The 20,770-nt window shown below is 42.6% G+C and overlaps 1 protein-coding gene across 1 annotated transcript in view; it reads left to right on the top strand.

Moving 5' to 3' along the window:
- The window catches only part of LOC126298556 (uncharacterized), a 902,811-nt gene that overhangs the window by 777,335 nt on the left and 104,706 nt on the right, over positions 1–20,770 (top strand). Inside the window, exon 10 of the mRNA XM_049989913.1 lies at positions 2,973–3,177. Coding sequence (XP_049845870.1) covers positions 2,973–3,177 — 205 coding nt within the window. The remainder of the gene's footprint in view (positions 1–2,972; positions 3,178–20,770) is intronic.

Here is a 20,770-nt window from a genome sequence, read left to right on the forward strand (position 1 = left end):
ACAACTTCCCTTCCAATTTTTAGATGACGAACAAATATTTCCAAGAAACGACATAGTCAATTTGCGACACAGTGCGGCTGGAAACGCGAGAGGCTTTTACAATGAAATAAGTTCGCACCAAGTAGGTACGTTACGTTGACCGTGCTATGTGGTGCCATGGTTGAGTAACTAGAGAAAAATTATAACCGCCAAAGACTATGATAATGTAATGTATACGTTACTGATGAAATATATTTAGAGAAATGTTACGAATAAGGCTGAAAGAGATCCCTTTTCAGTACTGTTTTCTCACTCCGCTTTTGTAATACAGGATACTGCGCGTAAGGCATGAGCGCTGTGACCGGCGTCGCGCGGGACCCAGTATGGGTGGCACACTGAGATCAGCGCATGTACTCTGCCCTGCACCTCAAACTTTTCCAGCTGGCGTGTCGGTTTTCAGCCAAATTAGAAGGCTAGGACCGCCCTTGGAAACAAGTCCGAGCTAATCGATGCGCCATTTAGCATGAGCATACTTCACGCCATCAAGAACACTTCGTAATATTGTCATAGACGCCTGGCGATATGTACTCTTGTGTTATTCTCCACGAAACTACTGTAGGTCCTTTAGATAGTTGTTAGTTCTCTGAAAAAGAGTTGTAGAACCGGGTGATTATAACTAAAGTGCAGCTACTCCTAGAGGTACAGCGCGGGCTTAAATTACCGTATGGCAACAAAATTTGGTAAATATTCTAATGTGATAATGCGGAACGGATACACGCTGAAAGAAATTAGTTCAAATATTTGCGACCAGGTGAAAATCTGCTGCTATGAATGCAAGAAATACATATAGAAATATTTCCCTATGCGATAGATTAGGAACAGAGCTTGGGTAGAGAAAGTCAAAATAGTAAGAAATGCATCATGTTGATTTTATTATCAACCACCAATTATACATTTTGTTCAATAAGAGTATCGGAGACGTCGACGAGACGCTGTACAGCGTCAGATTTACATCTGGTGGCCAAAATTGGTACTATTTTTTCCACTGTACACTACTGGCCATTAAAATTGCTACAACAAGGAGAAATGCAGTTGATAAACGGGTATTCATTGTACAAATATATTACACTAGAACTGACATGTGATTACATTTTCACGCAATTTGGGTGCATATATCCTGAGAAATCAGTACCCAGAACAACCACCTCTGGCCTTAATAACGGCCTTGATACGCCAGGGCATTGAGCCAAACACAGCTTGGATTGCGTGTACAGGTACAGCTGCCCATGCAGCTTCAACATGATACCACAGTTCATCAAGAGTATTGACGGGCGTATTCTGACGAGCCAGTTTCTCGGCCACCACTTACCAGACGTTTTCAATTGGTGAGAGATCTGGCGAGTGTGCTGGCCAGGTCAGCAGTCGAAAGTTTTCTGTATCCAGAAAGGCCCGTACAGGACCTGCAACATGCGGTCGTGCATTGTCCTGCTGAAATGTAGGGTTTCGCAGGGATCGAATGAAGGGTAAAGCCACGGGTAGTAACACATCTGAAATGGAACGTCCACTGTTCAAAGTGCCGTCAATGCGAACAAGAGGTGACCGAGACGTGTAACCAATGGCACCCATAGCATCACGCTAGGTGATAAGCCAGTATGGCGATGACGAGTACATGCTTCCAATGTGCGTTCACCACGATGTCACCAAACACTGATGTGACCATCATGATGCTGTAAACAGAACCTGGATTCATCCGAAAAGATGACATTTTGCCATTCGTGCACCCAGGTTCGTCGTTGAGTACAACATCGCAGGTGCTCCTGTCTGTGACGCAGCGTCAAGGGTAACCACAACCATGGTCTCCGAGCCATGGTCTCGTCGAACTGTTCCTGCAGATGTTTGTTGTCTTGCAAACGTCCCCATCTGTTGACTCAGGGATAGAGACGTGGCGTCACGATCCGTTACAGCCATGCGGATAAGATGCCTGACATATCGACTGCTAGTGATACGAGACCGTTGGGATCCATCACGGCGTTCCGTATTAGCCTCCTGAACCCACCGATTCTATATTCTGCTAAGAGTCATTGGATCTCGACCAACGCGAGCAGCAATGTCGGAATACGATAAACCGCAATCGCGATAGGCTACAACCGACGTTTATCAAAGTCGGAAACATGATGGTACACATTTCTCCTCCTTACACGAAGCATCACAACAACGTTTCACCAGGCAAAGCCTGTCAACTGCTGTTTGTGTATAAGAAATCGGTTGGAAACTTTCCTCCTGTCAGCCACCGGCGCCAACCTTGTGTGAATGCTCTGAGAACATTTGGATATCACAGCATCTTGTTGCTCTCGGTTAAATTTTGCGTCTGTAGCCCGTCTTCTTCGTGGTGTAGCAATTTTAATGGCCAGTAGTGTAAATCCGTCCCGCGTTGGCTCGTTCGCGTATCTACCAATTTTCGCTGCCGTACGATAATTGGAGCCCACACTGGATCTCCATGAGTAGCTGCATTTAAATTATAATCACCCAGTGTAGTATCCACACACCTATTAAAAGGTACTATTGGACGAATAAACATCAATCCAATAATTGCAAACCGCAGTCCTGTTTTCATGTAGTGCACAGGACCTCGATGTAATTACTGATGACACCAATTCAATGTCAACCTCTCCGTCATGCACAGCCTGCAAGAGTCAGTTGCAGTACTAACATCGACCTGAAGTATTTGAACAGGTCAGTCGATACACTACTGTTACTCAGTAAAATTTCAGCTTGAGGTTTTTGCTCAGTTCTGTGAGTAGATGCACCAATCTGAAACGCTAAATGGCTCAAAGATTGTCTCGTCCATCCTCCCGAGGCCGCTCCCAACACGTCTAGTTCGGATAAAACGGTTACTCCACCTGCCACAGCGCTCAGCTGCCTCCCCGATACTGCGACGCCGGACACAGCGTGTATAATACGGGTAATGCACGCGCTGGTGTGTGTGAGCGCAGCTGTACCAGGAGAACGAGCCCGACTGCTCCGAGCTGTGCCAGTGCAGCGAGGGTGAGCAGCTGGTGTGCAACACGGTGTGCGTCGAGCGCGCGCCCTGCAAGACCGAGTTCGCCTTCTACAACCACGCGGCGCCGTCGTACCAGGCGTACCGCGGCCGCTGCCTCTGCTACTCGGGCCGCTTCATCTGCATGCGCCCCATCCTAGGTCAGTACGCGCTTTCTTCAAGTTCTGAAGGCAACAGCAATTCGATAAAGGGAGCAAAATTCACGCTATCCAGTTACACTGTCTTTGTTGATGGTGTTCGGCAGCAACCAGCCTATCTGCAGATCAAATAGCAAATTTGTACGTTACTATAATTCTCGTGATGCTAAATGTAGTTAAACAATGTACTACTTTACCTATTCAGTACTAAAAGAAAAGAAGAGGAACAACTTTATAATTAATGTAACAGTATCAGCTCAAAAAATCAATGTCTATGTACTAGTGTAAAATGCATTTCAGTTGCGCAAGTGAAAATATGATCCTTTCGAAACATGGGACATCTTCAAATGTTGCGATATGTCATAGCATCTTTGATACTCATATGTTTGTAAACTCTTTGTATATATCTAAACGTGTGGTGCGTGGTAGAAATCCTCTCTGTGACAAATCTAAAGTCTTCAGCGAGAAAAATTTACGTGTGCAACAATAAGGATGTAGTGGGAATGTATTCACATCTGTTGGACGGATGTTATGAAAACAAACACACAAAACCGAGATTTCACTTAAGTCACATGCAACGAAAATCTGTAACACAACCATCTGTGTGTGGCGTGCTTATAATTATGTATTATTTATATTTTAGGACAATTAATCTGTAAAAACTACACCACATGTTATCAGGCGGCAGCATTAGCAGTGGAGGCTATACAGGGTGTTACAAAGAGGTACGGCCAAACTTTCAGGAAACATTCCTTACACATAAATAAAGAAAAGATGTTATGTGGACATGTGTCCGGAAACGCTTAATTTCCATGTTAGAGCTCATTTTAGTTTCGTCAGTATGTTCTTCCACCAACGCTCAATGGAGCACGTTATCTGATTTCATACGGGATACTCTACCTGTGCTGCTAGAACATGTGCCTTTACAAGTACGACACAACATGTGGTTCCTGCACGATGGAGCTCCTGCAGTCGAAGTGTTCGTACGCTTCTCAACAACAGATTCGGTGACCGATGGATTGGTAGAAGGGGATCAGTTCCATGCCCTCCACGCTCTCCTGACCTCAGCCCTCTTGACTTTCATTTATGGGGGCATTTGAAAGCTTTTGTCTACGCAACAACGGTACCAAATGTGGAGACTCTCCGTTCTCGTATTGTGGACGGCCGTGATACAATACGCCATTCTCTAGGGCTGCATCAGGGATTCCATGTGACAGAGGGTGGATGCATGTATCCTCGCTAACGGAGGACATTTTGAACATTTCCTGTAACAAAGTGTTTGAAGTCACGCTGGTACGTTCTGTTGCTGTGTGTTTCCATTCCATGATTAATGTGATTTGAAGAGAAGTCATAAAATGAGCTCTAACATGGAAAGTAAGAGTTTCCGGACACATGTCCACATAACATCTTCTGTTTCATTGTGTGTGAGGAATGTTTCCTGAAAGTTTGGCCGTACCTTTATGTAACACCCAGGAGGGGCGGTGGTCGACGCGGAAAAGCATTTCCGAAACGATTAAGTCTGTAAATTGTTTGCGTGCCGCTGTGGATCAAGTACGTACATAGTGCATAGCCAAACGGCGCTATCCAAAACCGGCGCCGATGCAACTGTGGTGCACCGTGCGTCATACATGACAGAGCTGAAGGACGGCTGTAGAGATCAATACGTGCGCAGAGACGTGTCTGTTGAACAACTGATCAGCCAGATGAAACAAGGGGGCTACAAACAGTGTCTCCTCAACAACGGTTCCGTGAACTTTGCTGCGTGGGGGCCTCCGCAGCAGGTGTTTGGCTGATTCGCTCATGCTGACTGTTGTTCATCGCCGACGAAGGCTGGAATTTACACACCGGTCTTGCAGCTCGACGTCCACTTAGTGGCAACCGGTGGCCTTTCCAGATGATTCAAGTTCTATGCTCCATCGAACAGGTGACATTTTTCGTTTACGGCTCCGCAACAATCGTCGGAAGGATCCGAGCGACGGGTGGGAGCCTTATGGGCTGGGGAATGTTTTCGTGTCATTCCTTGGGTGATGTAGTCATTCTAGAATTCACACTGGATCAACAAAAGTATGCATCTATCCTTGGGGACCATGTTCTCCCCTACATGCAGTTTTTTTTCCTCAGCACGATGGCATCTACCAGCAGGTCAATGCAATGTGTTACACAGGTCGCACCGTTCATGCGTGGTTTGAAGAGAACCTGGATGAGTTTAACATACTCCCTCGCCCCCAAACTCCCAGGATTTAAATTCACTCGAGAATCTGTGGGACCACCTCCATCGGGCTGATCACGCCATGGATCTTTTACCGTCAAACCTAGCACGGCTTGGATGGCTCCACATCCCTGTCGTTATCTTCCAGAATATCAATGACTCTGTTCCAAAAGGTGGTTATTCAGGATTTTAACATGTGGACGGATTCATGTGACTGGACCGTGTATATACGACATGTACAGAAATCAGGCTGCACTTGACTATGGGGTACACGAAAAGAAGGCAACAGTTGAGAAATGAGTGGGACAGAGTTGTAGCCTGAAGCCCATCTTATTTAATCTGTATATTGAGCAAGTAAAAAAGTAGCCAAGGACAAATAGGGAAAGGGGAGTAAAGTTCATGGAGGAGAAATAAAAACTTTAAGACGTGTTTTCAGTTGGTTTTCATCTCTGGATTCTCGACTAACGTCCGTTTTATGATTTTTCCGACGTTTCCTGAGCACGAGTGGCTTTAGAATATCGACCACTCGTGCTAGCGAAACGTCATAAAGTCGACCGAATATCCCGAGACGAAAGCAAACAGGAATGCATGAACAGGTGGCCACGAAATCGTCATCAATTTTGTTACAACTTCGAGGTTTGACGATGACACTCAAAGTCTGTCAGATAGAGCAAAAGGTTTGGACGATCATTTGAACGAAATGAGACTATAGCATGGACACTAAAAGAAGTGAACAATGGTAATGAAGTGTAGCTGAATTAAGTCAGTAGATTCTGAGTCGTTTACGTTAGGAAACGAGACTGTGAAAGTAGTAGAAGAGTCGCGGTATTTGGGTAATAAAATACTGAGGATGGCTGAAATAGAGAGGATTTAACATACAGTGTGTCAGTAGCAGGAAAAGAATCTCTTAAAAACAGGAGTCTGGTAACATCGAGTATAAATTTTAATGTTAAGGAACCTTTTCTGAAAGTATTTGTCAGAACGTAATCTTATATGTAAGTGAAATATGGACTATCAGGAGCGCAGACAAAAACAAAATAGAAGCTTTCGAAATGTAGTACTACAAAAGAATGCTGAAAATTAGTTCGGTTTATAGTGTAACTAATGAAGAGATGCTGAACTGAACTCGGCGTACAGAAATTTATGGCTCAGTTTGACTAACAGAAGCCATCTGTTGACACGACACAGTTAGATGATCTGCAGATCATCTGAATGATTCTTCTATATAAATGATGTGGAACCAGTCAGTTTACTGGATACGTACAAATAATTAGGTCAACATTCATGAACACATTGTATTTTAGTGCTACTCATGCGTCTACACTTAAAAACAAGTTCCTCTTTCTTGTTTTGATTTACAGTATGTTCTTTTTAGATGGAAATTAGTACATGTAACTGAAGGAACTGTTCAGTAGAAATGATTTTAGGTTGGATTTAAAACTTGCTTTGCTCTCTGTCGGACATTTTTTCTGCGTCTCTGACAGCTTTAATAAAGGGTAATGTATGTCATTCGTTACTCTCATATTGTAGTAAACCATTGTTCGTCTCCAACTGTGATGGATTATTTATGACGAATTTTATCAACGAACTATGACGGCGCAACTGAAACGCCTAACTCCTTGAAGAGGTACTACGTGACGACGCAGATGAACACCACGTATTACTCTTATTGCGCGCTTTTGTTCAATCAGTATTTTCTTTAAGAGTGGTGAGTTACCCAGAATATTATTGCACAAGACATTATTAGGTGGAAATATGCAAAGTATGTCAGTACGTTGATTCGTTTGTTTCTAAGACTAGCAAATATATGAAGAGCAAAAGTAGATGAACTTAATTGTTTGAGAAGCTCAGTAACAGGTTTCTTCCATTTCAAGTTTTCCTCAACATGTTCACCCAAAAATTTGAGGAGTGTACCCTATTTACTGACTCCAGGTCTTATGTTACATCAGTTGAGGTATCCTGAGGGATCAACGAATAGTCAATTTGGTAATGGCTGGAAGTGTGAAGGAGAAACCTGTGGGTGGAGACCAAGGCCTGATTACAGTCTGTGGCTTCAAATGGACGTAGGTTGTAGGCAGTTTTGCAGCGTTGAAGATGTGAAACGTTCCTTTTGTCCCTCCTCGAGGCTGCTGTGGTGTCGCGCGAAGTCGCCCTCGCATCCGTGAGCAGAATCCACATACTCTTGGCGACGTGCTCCGTGCAAGACCAATGACGTGACGTACTGCCCTTACGCCTCAACTGTGGGGGTGATTCACTGGGTCAGTATTTGGTGGATGGGGAGTTCAGCAGGATTGGGGGGGGGCGGTTTTCTGTCCTAAATATATGTAGGCTGCACAAACGTGAATCAGGGTCAAGATACTTCTGGAAGATGAAGCTCCTTTCACAGCGATTTGGTGGTGGTATCTGCTGCAACACTGTTGTATGTATTAAGCATTTACCCCGCCTAATACGCCCCTTCTGCACTGCTATAAGATCATCCAGAGGACTGAGTAGGTTGGGAACCAAGGTACTGTTCAGGAAGGTCGTGTTCTTAGCGGGTAATACTTCCAAAAGTTTGTCAGACATGTACAGTAGTGGATACATTATGATCAAAAACGTAGCCACTATTATAGTTGCTGAGAGTCGAAAAGTTGACCCCGAGGTATGTTGTGAATGATATTAATGACAATTTACGAAATTTGTATTTTTTAATTTTTTTGTGATTGTCATAAAGTACCACTCCATTCAGTGTAAACATTAAGGTAAATGCGTCGGTGTTGCTAAGATTGGGCTGAAAGATATTTTCAGGTTCTGTGTACCCTACTAATACTTCAGTAACTACTTATAAAGTATGTTGTTAATAAAAGTGGAACACATTTAACGAAATTTGTTATTTTAGGTATTTCTTGGTGGTAGGCACAAAGTACCCCCACCCCCTTGCATTACACGTTATAAAAATGAGTTGGTATGGCTAGGATTAAAATAGTGCCAACCTGCAGCTCCAATCATTCTGTACCCTTAGACCACCCTTGCTATTAACAATATGTGATAACCACCACTGAATGGTATATCGAGTCAGCCAGTGAGGACGCACTTTCTGTAACTAAGGTTTCATTGCAAGGATGTCTAGAGGGCAGCCTTCTGCTCCTGTGCTTCCTAAAGCTAATTTTATTTCACACATTTCACACAGCCCTGTGGCTCTCTGCATCAAACTGGATTGGCTCTACACGAAAATCATTCCCTGTTTCACTGTTTGTTACGTTCTCTCCCAATGTTCCTAGCCGAGGTTATATCCTCTAACGAATGCCCTTTCTAAACCTACACAAAAGTACTTACAATGAACTTTCCCGTCCACTTAATCCATTTCTCTGTAAACTTTCCACTCCATTTGCTGCTTTCAAAACAAATATAGTTTTGTCACAGCTGCTAACACGATCGTTCCACCAGAAAATACTCATCCTCCTACTTTACTCCACTGCAAAGAACAAAACAATCATTATCTCATGTATACAGCGAAACAAAACGAAAAAGATCCTCAGCTCACTACAAAAAACCATTATTACAAGTGAAAAACACACAAAAAACAAATGCTGCTTTTCCCAAATACTGAATACATCATTCATGAGACAGCAATGATTAGTGACTACACTCTCCACACACTACATACACACAAAGTGAACAAACTCCCGAACTGTTACACTAACATAATAATCCAACTCAAGTAAACAACAAAAAATAAGCTTCACCCTGTCAAAAAAATTAAATTTAACCAAAATTACAATTAGCAAACTAATATACCAGACAAATACATGCAAAAAATAAATCTCACCATAAAAATGCATTTAAATAATTGAAAATCACTAATTACTTGCACAGTATCTACTTCCACACTCTCATTACCACAGTATATGACATAAGACACACAAAAAGAAATACAGCTAATGAAACCACAAAAATTCTCAATCTACTATTACTTCTGTAGCCTGAATGCATGTGGTAGTGTGAGTCTAGCTTGTGCAGGTGTGTCGTGCCTTGGCTCCCTCTTAGTATCCCTTCACTCCTTTCCTGGGGCTGACACTGATGACAACAGTAACGAATCAGGCGTTCTCTGAAAACGTCATATAATTCCAAAGTGCATGACAGTTGTATGTGTTGAAAGCTGTAACGTAATGTTCACCAGTGTGGTCATTTCAGGTACTTCATATGGACCATGATATTCGCTAACGTATTTCTTCCATTTCCCTTTGGAGCAAATTATCTTGTTAACCTCACTCACTGCCCTACACAATACTCCAATAGTTTTGCATCACTGTGTTCCATTCACTCTTAATGTTTGAGGACCTTAGTGATAGCTTTCTCAACCACTTCCACACCTCTTAATATCCTTGCACAATTTCGCACTGTGTTGCTATGCTTCCCCAGTTTATGTTTGGTCATTTCAAAGGACGGTGGGATTTTCTGACATGTACTACTTCATATCACTAAAGGTCTATACTTTTATGAATCTTAGAATTATGAGCTATGTACTAATGTACAGTGTGTACTGTCTGTTGTTCCTGTGGATAATGAACTTGTCCTCAACTTACATATATGCAAAACTGTGCACATATGCCTCATCTGTTCTGCGATATAATTGGTGCCCTGGTCCATGATTAACATCACTGAAACACGAAACTTTAGTAATTAATTAATCACCATTGCCTGTGCTACCATGTTGGTTTGTTCATTCAGGACAGCTACCATTCCACAAATTTCAAAAAATGATTTATTGTGGCCATAATGTAGCATTTCCTCAGTGGCATTTGCACAGAAAGTCCTAAAATGTCCAACCCAATCATTTCAAAAGACTTATTAACTTCTGGTAACCTCTACTGTGTAAATACACTGATGGGTCAACTCAGCCCACTGCTCACATCTTACACAACACAATTATTTACATATTTCTTCACAACTTGTTTACATGTACACCATCGGTAATGTTCAGCTCCCCCCTGTTTCATGATTCTAAGACCACCATGAAGGGAGAACATGTGACCATGTGGCTGCTGACACACTTCTCCCCATAATGTGATTGGAACCACAATACACTGTCTGAGCTTTTTTGTCTTGCATAATACACTGTTGTGTACAATTGGCTATGTTGCAAATATTTTATAGCTTGCATTTCCTGTCACTCCACTGGTCCACTGGTCTTAAAACATCAATCTTTCCATTGAGACTATCTGCGTAACCATCATTTTACCAGGTTTATGGATTACTTGGAAATGGAATTCGCTTAGCCTCAGTGCCCTATGGGTTAGCCTACTAGATGAATCCTTCAAGCTCTATAACCAGCTCTAGATGAATCCTTCAAGCTCTATAACCAGCTCTAGCACCACATGATCCTTTACTACATTAAATATTTTACCTTATAAATAACAGTGGAAGTATGTCACGCCATATATGAGGTTCTACATTTCCTTCTCCATCGGTAGAATAGTTCCTATCTGCCTTATTTAACTGACATAACATGGAGGCGACCAGATGTTACTTCCCCCTCTACTCTCTGACTGACTTACTCATTGTCTAGTACATGATTATTTGTGCCACCTGATAATAGGTACTCTTTTTTGTAATTCAGAAAGACAACACTAGACTAGTCGTCAACAACTCTTTCAGTTTTCCAAATGTATCTTCACATTCTGAGATCTACTGGAGTTTTACACCTTTCTTCAATAAGTGCATGACAAATCGTGCTATTTCTCCAAACCTCAGGACAAATTGCCTATAGTAATTCTCTTACCCCGAAAACGAGTAAAACTAATTCCTTGTCTGAAGAGCTGGAAAACTTTGTATGGCATCTAACAATCTGAGATTTGTTCATACACCATCATGACTAATTACATGTCCTAAGTAATTCACTTCTCGTAGTACTAAGTGACACTTTTCTGTACTAAGAGTTATGTACACTACATATGATCTCTTGAAGAAGTCCCTTAAACATCTCACAGACTCTTCTGTATATTTCACAAAAACAATGATATCATCCAGATATTTGATATGGCTTCAGTCCTCTCAGAACTCTGTCCAAGGAACGCTCAAATGTGGCTGGTGTATTCTTCAACCAAAATCTGAAAACAGTAGCACTGTTACAAGTAACTGTAAATGCCGTTTTAGGCTAGTCCTGCAGTGCTACTCCCAGCCAGTGACAGCTAAAACGCCAATCTGTTTGAAAAAATACGTAAATTACCCCGAATTGTACAAAGTTTCCATTATATTTGAGACTGGATATGTGTCCAGAATCATATGACCATTGGGGTACCTGTAGTCGCAGCAAAATCGATATTTCCTCGTTTCATCAGAACTCTTTTTTTCTTATACAATCACCTCACGTGGACCATACGGAACGGTACTTTCCCCAACAATACCGACTCATAATTGCTGATTAATGTAATCCTCCATCATCAGTTGCAGGAGATTGGGTACGCAATGTGACTTACGGTTCACAGATGGTTCATCCCTAATTGGTATTCTACGTTGCATCACTGGGATCAATAGTGAAAGCCCACGTGGACTGAACAGATCCTCAAATTACAATTTTAATTCTTCCATGGTTACTTTCTTCAGTGTTTATCCTTCTCATGTAATGCAGCTACACTCCCAATTTGCTTAGGCTAGGGTTCTGATTCATCATACACAGATAACCTTCGTCTAAAACATCAGAACTTGTGACCAACCACTCTTTACAGAAATACATGTCTTTGTTCAAAAAATTTTCTATACCGACAGTTTTTGCCAGGTTGAACGGTGTTGTACTATGCACAATCCAAGGTCAGTTTTAGCATTATGCTTACATAGAAAATCTAACTCTAGGATTGTGCGCCAGCCATCACCTTTACGAGGCAAAATTTCATATATCCCTGGAAATGTTTTGCTTCCCTCTGAAAATGTAATACCGCCAAACCCAACGAATCCACGTTATTACGCCAACTCCACACAACTTACACCGTGAAGGGCTTAGCCGTCTCTTTCCCATGAGGTTTATACTCACCACAGGCTTTTGCGCCCCTGCGTCTAATAAAAACTTGGGTTCACTTCTATCCACTACGTCAATCAAGCAAAATCCTACCGCTTCACAAGTTTCATCTGTGTAAAAACTTACTGGGGGCGTCGCTGGGCGGCCCTGAAGCTCCGTTTACTGTTTAACTGTTGGTTATTTCCATTTTGTCCCCTCCCGTTATCCCCTCTATTTCGCCTACAGCCCAACTCTAGATGACTGAACTTCCCACATTTTCTACACTATGGCTGACAACAGTCTCGCTGTATGTAGCCCGAACGTCCACAGCAGTAACATTTGAAGTCAGTGCAAAGAGAGAAAAAAAAACTACTTCTGCACAGACTCTGGTTACCTCATCTATTTCTTCTAAAGCTGTTACGGTGCACATGGCTCCCGCTAAAGTCTTTGAAAACTCTGCGTGCACTCTCCTCAACACATCGAGTGAGTATTCCACCTATTGATTCATCAAATGCTCTCTGTTGAGCTTTTTGACGCAGGACCCTATTTGTGTCGCCATTCTCCGTTACCTCATAGCAGTTAACTTTCAGCTTTCTTATCTTCTCTGATACACCATGCAACTGCTAGCGAAAATATCTGCAACTGTTCGGCCGTCTATACCATTTTACTAAACTTTTCCACAGTTCTTAAAATGTTCAAGCATTTATAAAATCTTCATGCCACATTACGTGTTTTAGCATAACGCATTAAGCTTAATTTGGCCATATGTAAAAATTGCCCATCTGCCCAACAACTCGGCTCTGCGGCCGTCAACAAATTATTCACAAATGCTAACATATCCACCTCAGCTTTACCAAAAAAAAGGATCCACTAGGCTAGCAACACTAGTATACAGGATGGATGGCGAAAAACTAACCGAGGGTCTGTCCTCCTTCAAAAAATCTAACTGCCTTTGCAAGTCCATATTATCTGTCCTATGAAGACTGAGCGGCTTCTTCAGTGGTAACCGTTTGTTTTTCTAATTTAGTCATTTTAGAGCCTGTATCTGTCGCAGTAGGACAAAATATAATAGGACAAACAGAGAGTGAATAACATTAGCAATACTTTAAAACATTCACCACTACTCAATCTTTACACCTCAATGCCAAACATGCACATTCGTTGCACTACCACGCAAAACGACCATACCACCTACACTTAAAACAAAATACAGATTAAGAGAGGTTCCCTGGCTTTTGATTGTTATCGTACCTGCATTCTGATTCTACTTTATTTAACCATTATTCTCTGGGACACCTCTTTCGCCGTATATCATGGAGTTCCCAAGAGATTTATGACTCTTAGAAATTTCTATGCTTCAGGTCGACTGCATGTACAATGTCATGCGAAGAGCCACTAATATTTACTTTATGATCCTGTATATTAATTACATACGCAGTGGAGTTAATGTGGACACAACTATACGGGGACAATGTTTCTTTATAATTTTGTTGAGCCGTGCGGAGTGGTCACGCGGTTTGACGCGCCATTTCACGGATTGCGCGGCGACTCCCGCCGGAGGTTCGAGTCCTCAAAAAATGGTTCTGAGCACTTTGGGACTTAACATCTGAGGTCATTAGTCCCCTAGACTTAGAACTACTTAAACCTAACTAGCCTAGGGACAGCACAAACATCCATGATCGGGGCAGGATTCGAGCCTGCGACCGTAGGGGTCGCGCGGTTCCAGACTGAAGCGCCTAGAACCGCTTGTCCATTATGGCCGGCTCGAGTCGTCCCTCGGGCATGCGTGTGTGTGTTGTTCTTAGCATAAGTTAGTTTAAGTAGCATATAAGTCTATGGACCGATGGCCTCAGCAGTTTGGTCTCTTAGGAATTTACACACATTTGAACATTTTTGCCGAGAATTTCCGAACAGAATATTTTTTCCATTATTGATTTTACCAGAAATGCTGGGAAACCACAGATAATGAGTGGAGTTGAGAGCGAAAGTGACTCATATTCTATAAAATGGAGGTTTATTACAAAGAAAACCCTGCACTCTCACTGAACACATCATGCATCAATAAAAACAGTTAATGTTGTTCCTTAAGATGTAGAGGGGGTGGGGGGTCAATATCAATAATTTTTATCTTTAACTACCGTATGTGAAGAAACCGTATGTGGATACACTACGAAGCGCATAACTGTGAGTCTCGAAACACACCATCATTCACGGACCAAACACCTACAGGCGGAATTGCACAACGAAATGGTATCAGCATGCAGTACGATTACAGAAATCCAAATTCACTACATTTCATTAAATTCAATGAATTTAATAAATCCCAGTCCTTAGGAATATTCCCAGCCATATACGTACTTATCCTACTCAGCGGGTTGAGCGCGATTCAGTTTAGTGGGCCTACTGTGAGTGGACAATAGATTCATAAATCTACAACAAAATGGGTAAAGTCCAATACCCAAAGATTAGAATACACTTACAGTTTTTCGTTCTACTCAGTGAACTGAGAACTATTGCATTACCCAGTCTCCTAATGGGGAAATTCTACTCAAAATCGAAGTGCTCGGTACCAAACAGAAATACAATTTCAGCCAGAATAGTCACATGACAACCTGAATCATGGTTAGAATAGATAAAATTGAAAACAAAGGTTACAGATAGTCCGATGTAAGCAGCCAGTAAACTGAAGGACTGGAGAACTTCACAAAATGCTAAGTCAGTACAAAGGCTACACTCTCGGTTCGCGAAAATAAGGAAAATTTACTTAGTATTCACTATGCGCAATACAAGTGGACATCATGTAATCAGTCAATATGGAAGAAAGTTCTGAATTTAACTAATTGACATTCTGAAAGCAAATGTTGAGCATGAGACCTAGAAAAAAGCACTAAAACTGATGGTCTCTCCTGAATGAAATTTTTGAGCATTAAGTCGAGTAAAGCGCGAGAGTTAACTACATTGCAAACATTTAATTAATTCCAAGAAACCTAAAAGTTATGATAGGATGTGCTCGAAGGAGCACGGATACTCACGATGATCTCTCGGAAGAATGTCCATAAAACTTTCGAACCGGCACCCGTTAGCAGCGGGGTCTGTTTCTGCTGGGAGGGAGAGAGTTTGATCAATAGAAAATACTAAAAAGGAACGGGAGAGTACCTGACCAACTGAAAACGCTAAAGGGAGGGAGAGGCCCGTTTCGTCTACACCACGCTATGATATACGACAGGTTTGAACAGGACTCGATAGAAAATTTTAACGACATTACACAGAAAAGAAAGAAAGTGCTATGATTTCTATTGTTACATATGAACGCTAAATTGCCCACATGTCTATACACTACAGATATTATTCTTAACATGGATTAAAAAAATGAAAGAAGTGGATGATGTGAGACGCAAATAAAACAGATACGTCCTATGAATTCTTTCACCACTGACAGGATAAAAGTATAATACAGGATAGCAGAAACCTAATATACCAGGCTGATTACAAAGCAAACAAAGAGTAGTAAGTTGTATGTAGGAGGGCTATTCGGAAAGTAAGGAACGATAGGTCGCGAAATGGAAAACACAGTGAAAATCAAAACTGTTTTATTTGCAACACTGAGCTACAACTCCCAACTACATATCTCCATAGTCGCCGATACGACCTAGACGTTTGTCGCATTTGTCGTAGCGCTGTACCAACTTCCCAATGCCCTCGTTATAGAGGGCAGCCGCCAGTGCTTTCTGCAAATTCTCTACGCTGGCCTACAGCTCGTTGCCAAAATGTTGTCTTCATAGCCAGCGGTTCATGTGAGTAGAGATGAAACTCAGAGGGAGACAATTACGGGCTGTATTGTGGGTAATCAAACATTTCCAATTGAAAACGATGCAGGAGCATCTTCATTGCCCCTGCAGACTGGGGCTGAGAATTGTCTTGAAGAAGAAAACGCACGACAGTTACGTAATGTTGGCTGCATAGCTTCAGGCGAAATTTCTCACCAGGCCCTCGTACTTGGCGGGAGACACTATTGTTCTAGGTATCTTTATGTGATCCCTCTATGCTCAGAACTAAAAAGAACGACGTAGCGCGATCGCCGGGCATACTAGAGACACTGCCCAATACACCTGTGCAAAACTTCATCGGATTTTCACTGTAGTTTCCATTTCGCTACCGTCGTACCTTACTTTAGGAATAACCCTCGTATATAAAAAAATGACTGAAACAGGCTCCTTTCAAGGTGACGACTGAGCACTGGGTGCATACAGACGTAAGACCCTTTTAGATTCCCTCTAAAATCATTCAGATCTATACAGACTGAACTCGAAAACGAGACCTCCAGTCCACTTGGTACGCCACAGCACAACACTTGACAGGTGACCATCCAGAAAAGACTCAGACACTCACCACTCCACGCTGATGATGATGTATGCTGACCCTACAACGTTGTTCGAATCCACTGGCTACTCACGATACCATTTGTTATGGTGCCAGGATGTCCAATAGGTATTGACACTATAAATGTCAGTATTCAGGATGCTGTCTCAGGATAGTGAGATGGGAGGTGGGTGCGCAGTACCAGTGTATTGGTGGTCATAGAATCAGAAATGTAACGGTATTATTATAATTTAGTCATCTACATCTACGTCTACTCGATTACTCTGCCATTCACAATTAAATGCCTGACAAAGGGTTCATCGAACCACCTTCAAGCAATTTCTCTACCGTTCCACTCTTTAACAGCACGCGCCGGCCGCTGTGGTCGAGCGGTTCCAAGCGCAACAGTCTGGAACCGCGCGACCGCTACGATCGCAGGTTCGAATCGTACCTCGGACGTGGATGTGTGTAATGTCCTTAGGTTAGTTAGGTTTAAGTAGTTCTAATTTCTAGGGGAATGATGACCTCAAAAGTTACGTTCCATAGTGCTCAGAGCCATTTGAACCATTTTGAACAGCGCAAGGGAAAATCTAACACTTATCTTTCTGCGCGAGCTCTAATTTCTCTTAATTTACTATGATGATCATTCCTCCATATGTAGGTGGGCGCCAGAAAAATATTATCACGCACTGAGGAGAAAATTTGTGACTGAAATTTCATGAGAAAATTCTGCTGCAACGAAAAACGCCTTTGTTTTAATGACTGCCGTCCCAATTCACTTAATATATCTGTGGCGTACTTTCCCTTATTTCGCGATAGTTCAGTACGATTTCCCCTTCTTCGAAATGTTTCGATGTCCTTCGTCGATCCTATTTGACGCGGATCTTATTTGACGTGGATCCAACACGTAGCAGTAATTTTCTAAATGGGGACGTGCAAGCGTAGTGTAGTCATTCTCTTTAGTAGACCTGTTGCATATTATCAGTGTTCTGTCAATAAATCGTAGTCTTTGGTTTGCTTTACCCACAACATTACCTGTGTGACCGTTTCAATTCAGTATTTAGTTGAACTTACAGCCTCTATATTTGTGTGATTTATCGATTAACCGAAATTTGTCGAATTCGTTTTGGTACTCATGTGGATTACTTCACACTTTTCGTTGTTTAGAGTCGATTGCCACTTTTCGCACCGTACAGATATCTTGTCTACATCGTTTTGCAAAATGTTTTTGGCCATTTGATGACTTTATAAGATCATCTGCGAACAGTCTAAGACTGATACTCAGATTGTCTCCGAAAATGGTTTATGTAGATTAGTAACAACAGAGGACCTATAACATTTCCTTTTGGAACGCTAGACATTTCTTCTGTTTTACTCTGTGACTTTTCGTCAGTTACTAGGAATGTTGATCTTTCTGATAGGAAATCACGAATCCAGTGACACAACTGAGACGATACTCCATACGCACGCAGTTTGATTAGAAGTCACTTGTAAGGTAGGTGTCAAAAGCATTCTGGACTTCTAAAAATAGGAAATCAATTTGATATCCCCTGTCAACTGCACTCATTACTTCGTGAGAATAAAGAGGTAGTTGTGTTTAAAAATAACGATACTTTCTGAATCCGTGTTGCCTGTTTGTCAATAAATCTTTGCCTTCGAGCTAACTCATAGTGTTCGAATACAATATATGTACCAAAATTCTGCAAATCGAAATTGGCTATATGGATCTTTAATTTAGCGGATCACTTCTATTTCGTGTGACTTGTGCAGCTTTCCAATCCTACGGTATGGACCTTTCAACAGGCGACTCTATATGATTGCTAAATATTCAGCCTTAACTCATATATCAGCCGAAGATGGCGTATCAGAGGCTCGGTAGCCGACACCAGTTACTATTGTGCCAGGATGGTCTACATCTACATCCATACTCCGCAAGCCACCTGACAGTATGTGGCGGAGGGTACCTTGAGTACATCTATCGGTTCCTTCTATTCCAGTCTCGTATTACTCGTGGGAAGAAGGATTGTTGGTATGCCTCTGTGTGGGCTCTAACCTCTCTGATTTTATCCTCATGGTCTCTTCGCGAGATATACGTAGGAGGGAGCAATATACTGCTTGAATCCTCGGTGCAGGTATGTTCTCGAAACTTTAACAAAAGCCCGTACCGAGCTGCTGAGAGTCTCTCCTGCAGTCTTCTACTGGATTTTTATCTAACATCTCCGTAACGCTTTCGCGATTACTAAATGATCCTGTAACGAAGCGCGCTGCTCTCCGTTGGATCTTCTCTATCTCTTCTATCAACCCTATCTGGTACGGATCCCACACTGCTGAGCAGTATTCAAGCAGTGGGCAAACATGCCTACTGTAACCTACTTCCTTTGTTTTTGGATTGCATTTCCTTAGGATTCTTCCAATGAATCTCAGTCTGGCATCTGCTTTACCAACGATCATCTTTATATGATCATTCCATTTTAAATCACTCCTAATGCGTACTCCCAGATAATTTATGGAATTAACTGCTTACAGTTGCTGACCTGCTATTTTGTAGCTAAATGATAAGGGACCTATCTTTCTATGTTTTCGCAGCACATTACACTTGTCTACATTGAGATTCAAATGCCATTCCTTGCACCATGCGTCACATCGCTGCAGATCCTCCTGCATTTCAGTACAATTTTCCATTGTTACAACCTCTCGATACACCACAGCATCACCTGAAAAAGCCTCAGTGAACTTCCGATACGATGGTCTAATACGTATTGACACCATAAATACCAGGATGATGTCTCAGGATGGTGAGATGAGTGATAAGTGCGAAGTACCAACCTATTTGCGGTCGTGGACTCAGAAATGTAACGCTATCAGCATCATATGTTATGCAGCCAGAACTGATTCAGCTACCGAAAACGCAGCAGCGTGAGGGTGAGGCCAGCGCGAGGTGCCCTGTAGGAAGGCGGTGCGTCGTGAGCGCGCGGCTACGTGACGCCTCCCACCCGCAGCAGGGGCGCCTGCGACGGTCAGCCCGCAGCTCGCAGTAGGTCAGGTGCGAGGTGCACCCAGGCGTCGACTGCCGACCCAGGACCCATCGCATACGCCCACGAGTCGGTCGATGGCAGCCTGGAGGAGCCCCAGCTGGAAGGTGCCTTTTAGAGTCCCGGATCATTACGTGTAGGCGGGCCCGTAGACCAGGAAGCAACATATAAAACACTCGTTATTCTGGGACCCGTATCCCATTACGATAATAGAGGAAATAGAGATAATCGAAAGAAGATAAGCGAGTTTATTTACGAGTTCGCTTAATATCCACGACAGTATCACGGGAACATTCGTTCAAATACAGTGGCAGACGCTATTGGCCTAATAGGAACGTTGTGCGTCACGGAGAGGCGTGCTGTTGCTGTTATGAGAGAGCACGTTCCAAGAATCACCCCACGCATGTCTCGCGAAAAGACCGTGATGGGAAAATAAGTGAAATCTGAGCTCATTGGAGGCGTGTCGACAAGTGTTCTTCCCGCACTCCATTAGCGAATGGAATAGGTAAGGGAAGAAATGTAATCGTCTACGCGAGGCACCCTGCCCCACAAATCGCAAGGTGGCTTGCAAATTATAGATATAGGCGTAGATGCAAACGCACGCTATAAACTCTGTTCTGTTCCGTCATACTGTCTTTTTACAGCAATTCGACCGTGAGTCCCTCGTAGACTGGGTTATTTCCCATAAGCGGAATAGCTCGAGGCTGGTACGCAGCTACACGCCTGCAAATCCGCCGCTTACTTCTCTGGATAACCTTTCGTACTCCCGAACCGAATCCACGACATTCTGTTATTCCATCAGTTCGGTATTCCGTCGCATGTAACGCCTCCTTTCGAGACGACAGGGGACCGTTTCAAGGTTTGGCTCGAAACTGCAGGTAACTTGTTTTCTGTCCAGTGAGACTAGTACATACCTAAGTAAGCCAACTATCTTCTTTGGAGAAAAGTAACACAGAAATTCAGTTTCTGTGTTTAACATCCCTTATCGTTATTTGAAATACATTGAAAGTGACTTGACGAACC

This window comes from Schistocerca gregaria, chromosome X (assembly GCF_023897955.1).
Source record: "Schistocerca gregaria isolate iqSchGreg1 chromosome X, iqSchGreg1.2, whole genome shotgun sequence".
In the NCBI taxonomy this organism is placed as follows: Eukaryota; Metazoa; Arthropoda; class Insecta; order Orthoptera; family Acrididae; genus Schistocerca; species Schistocerca gregaria.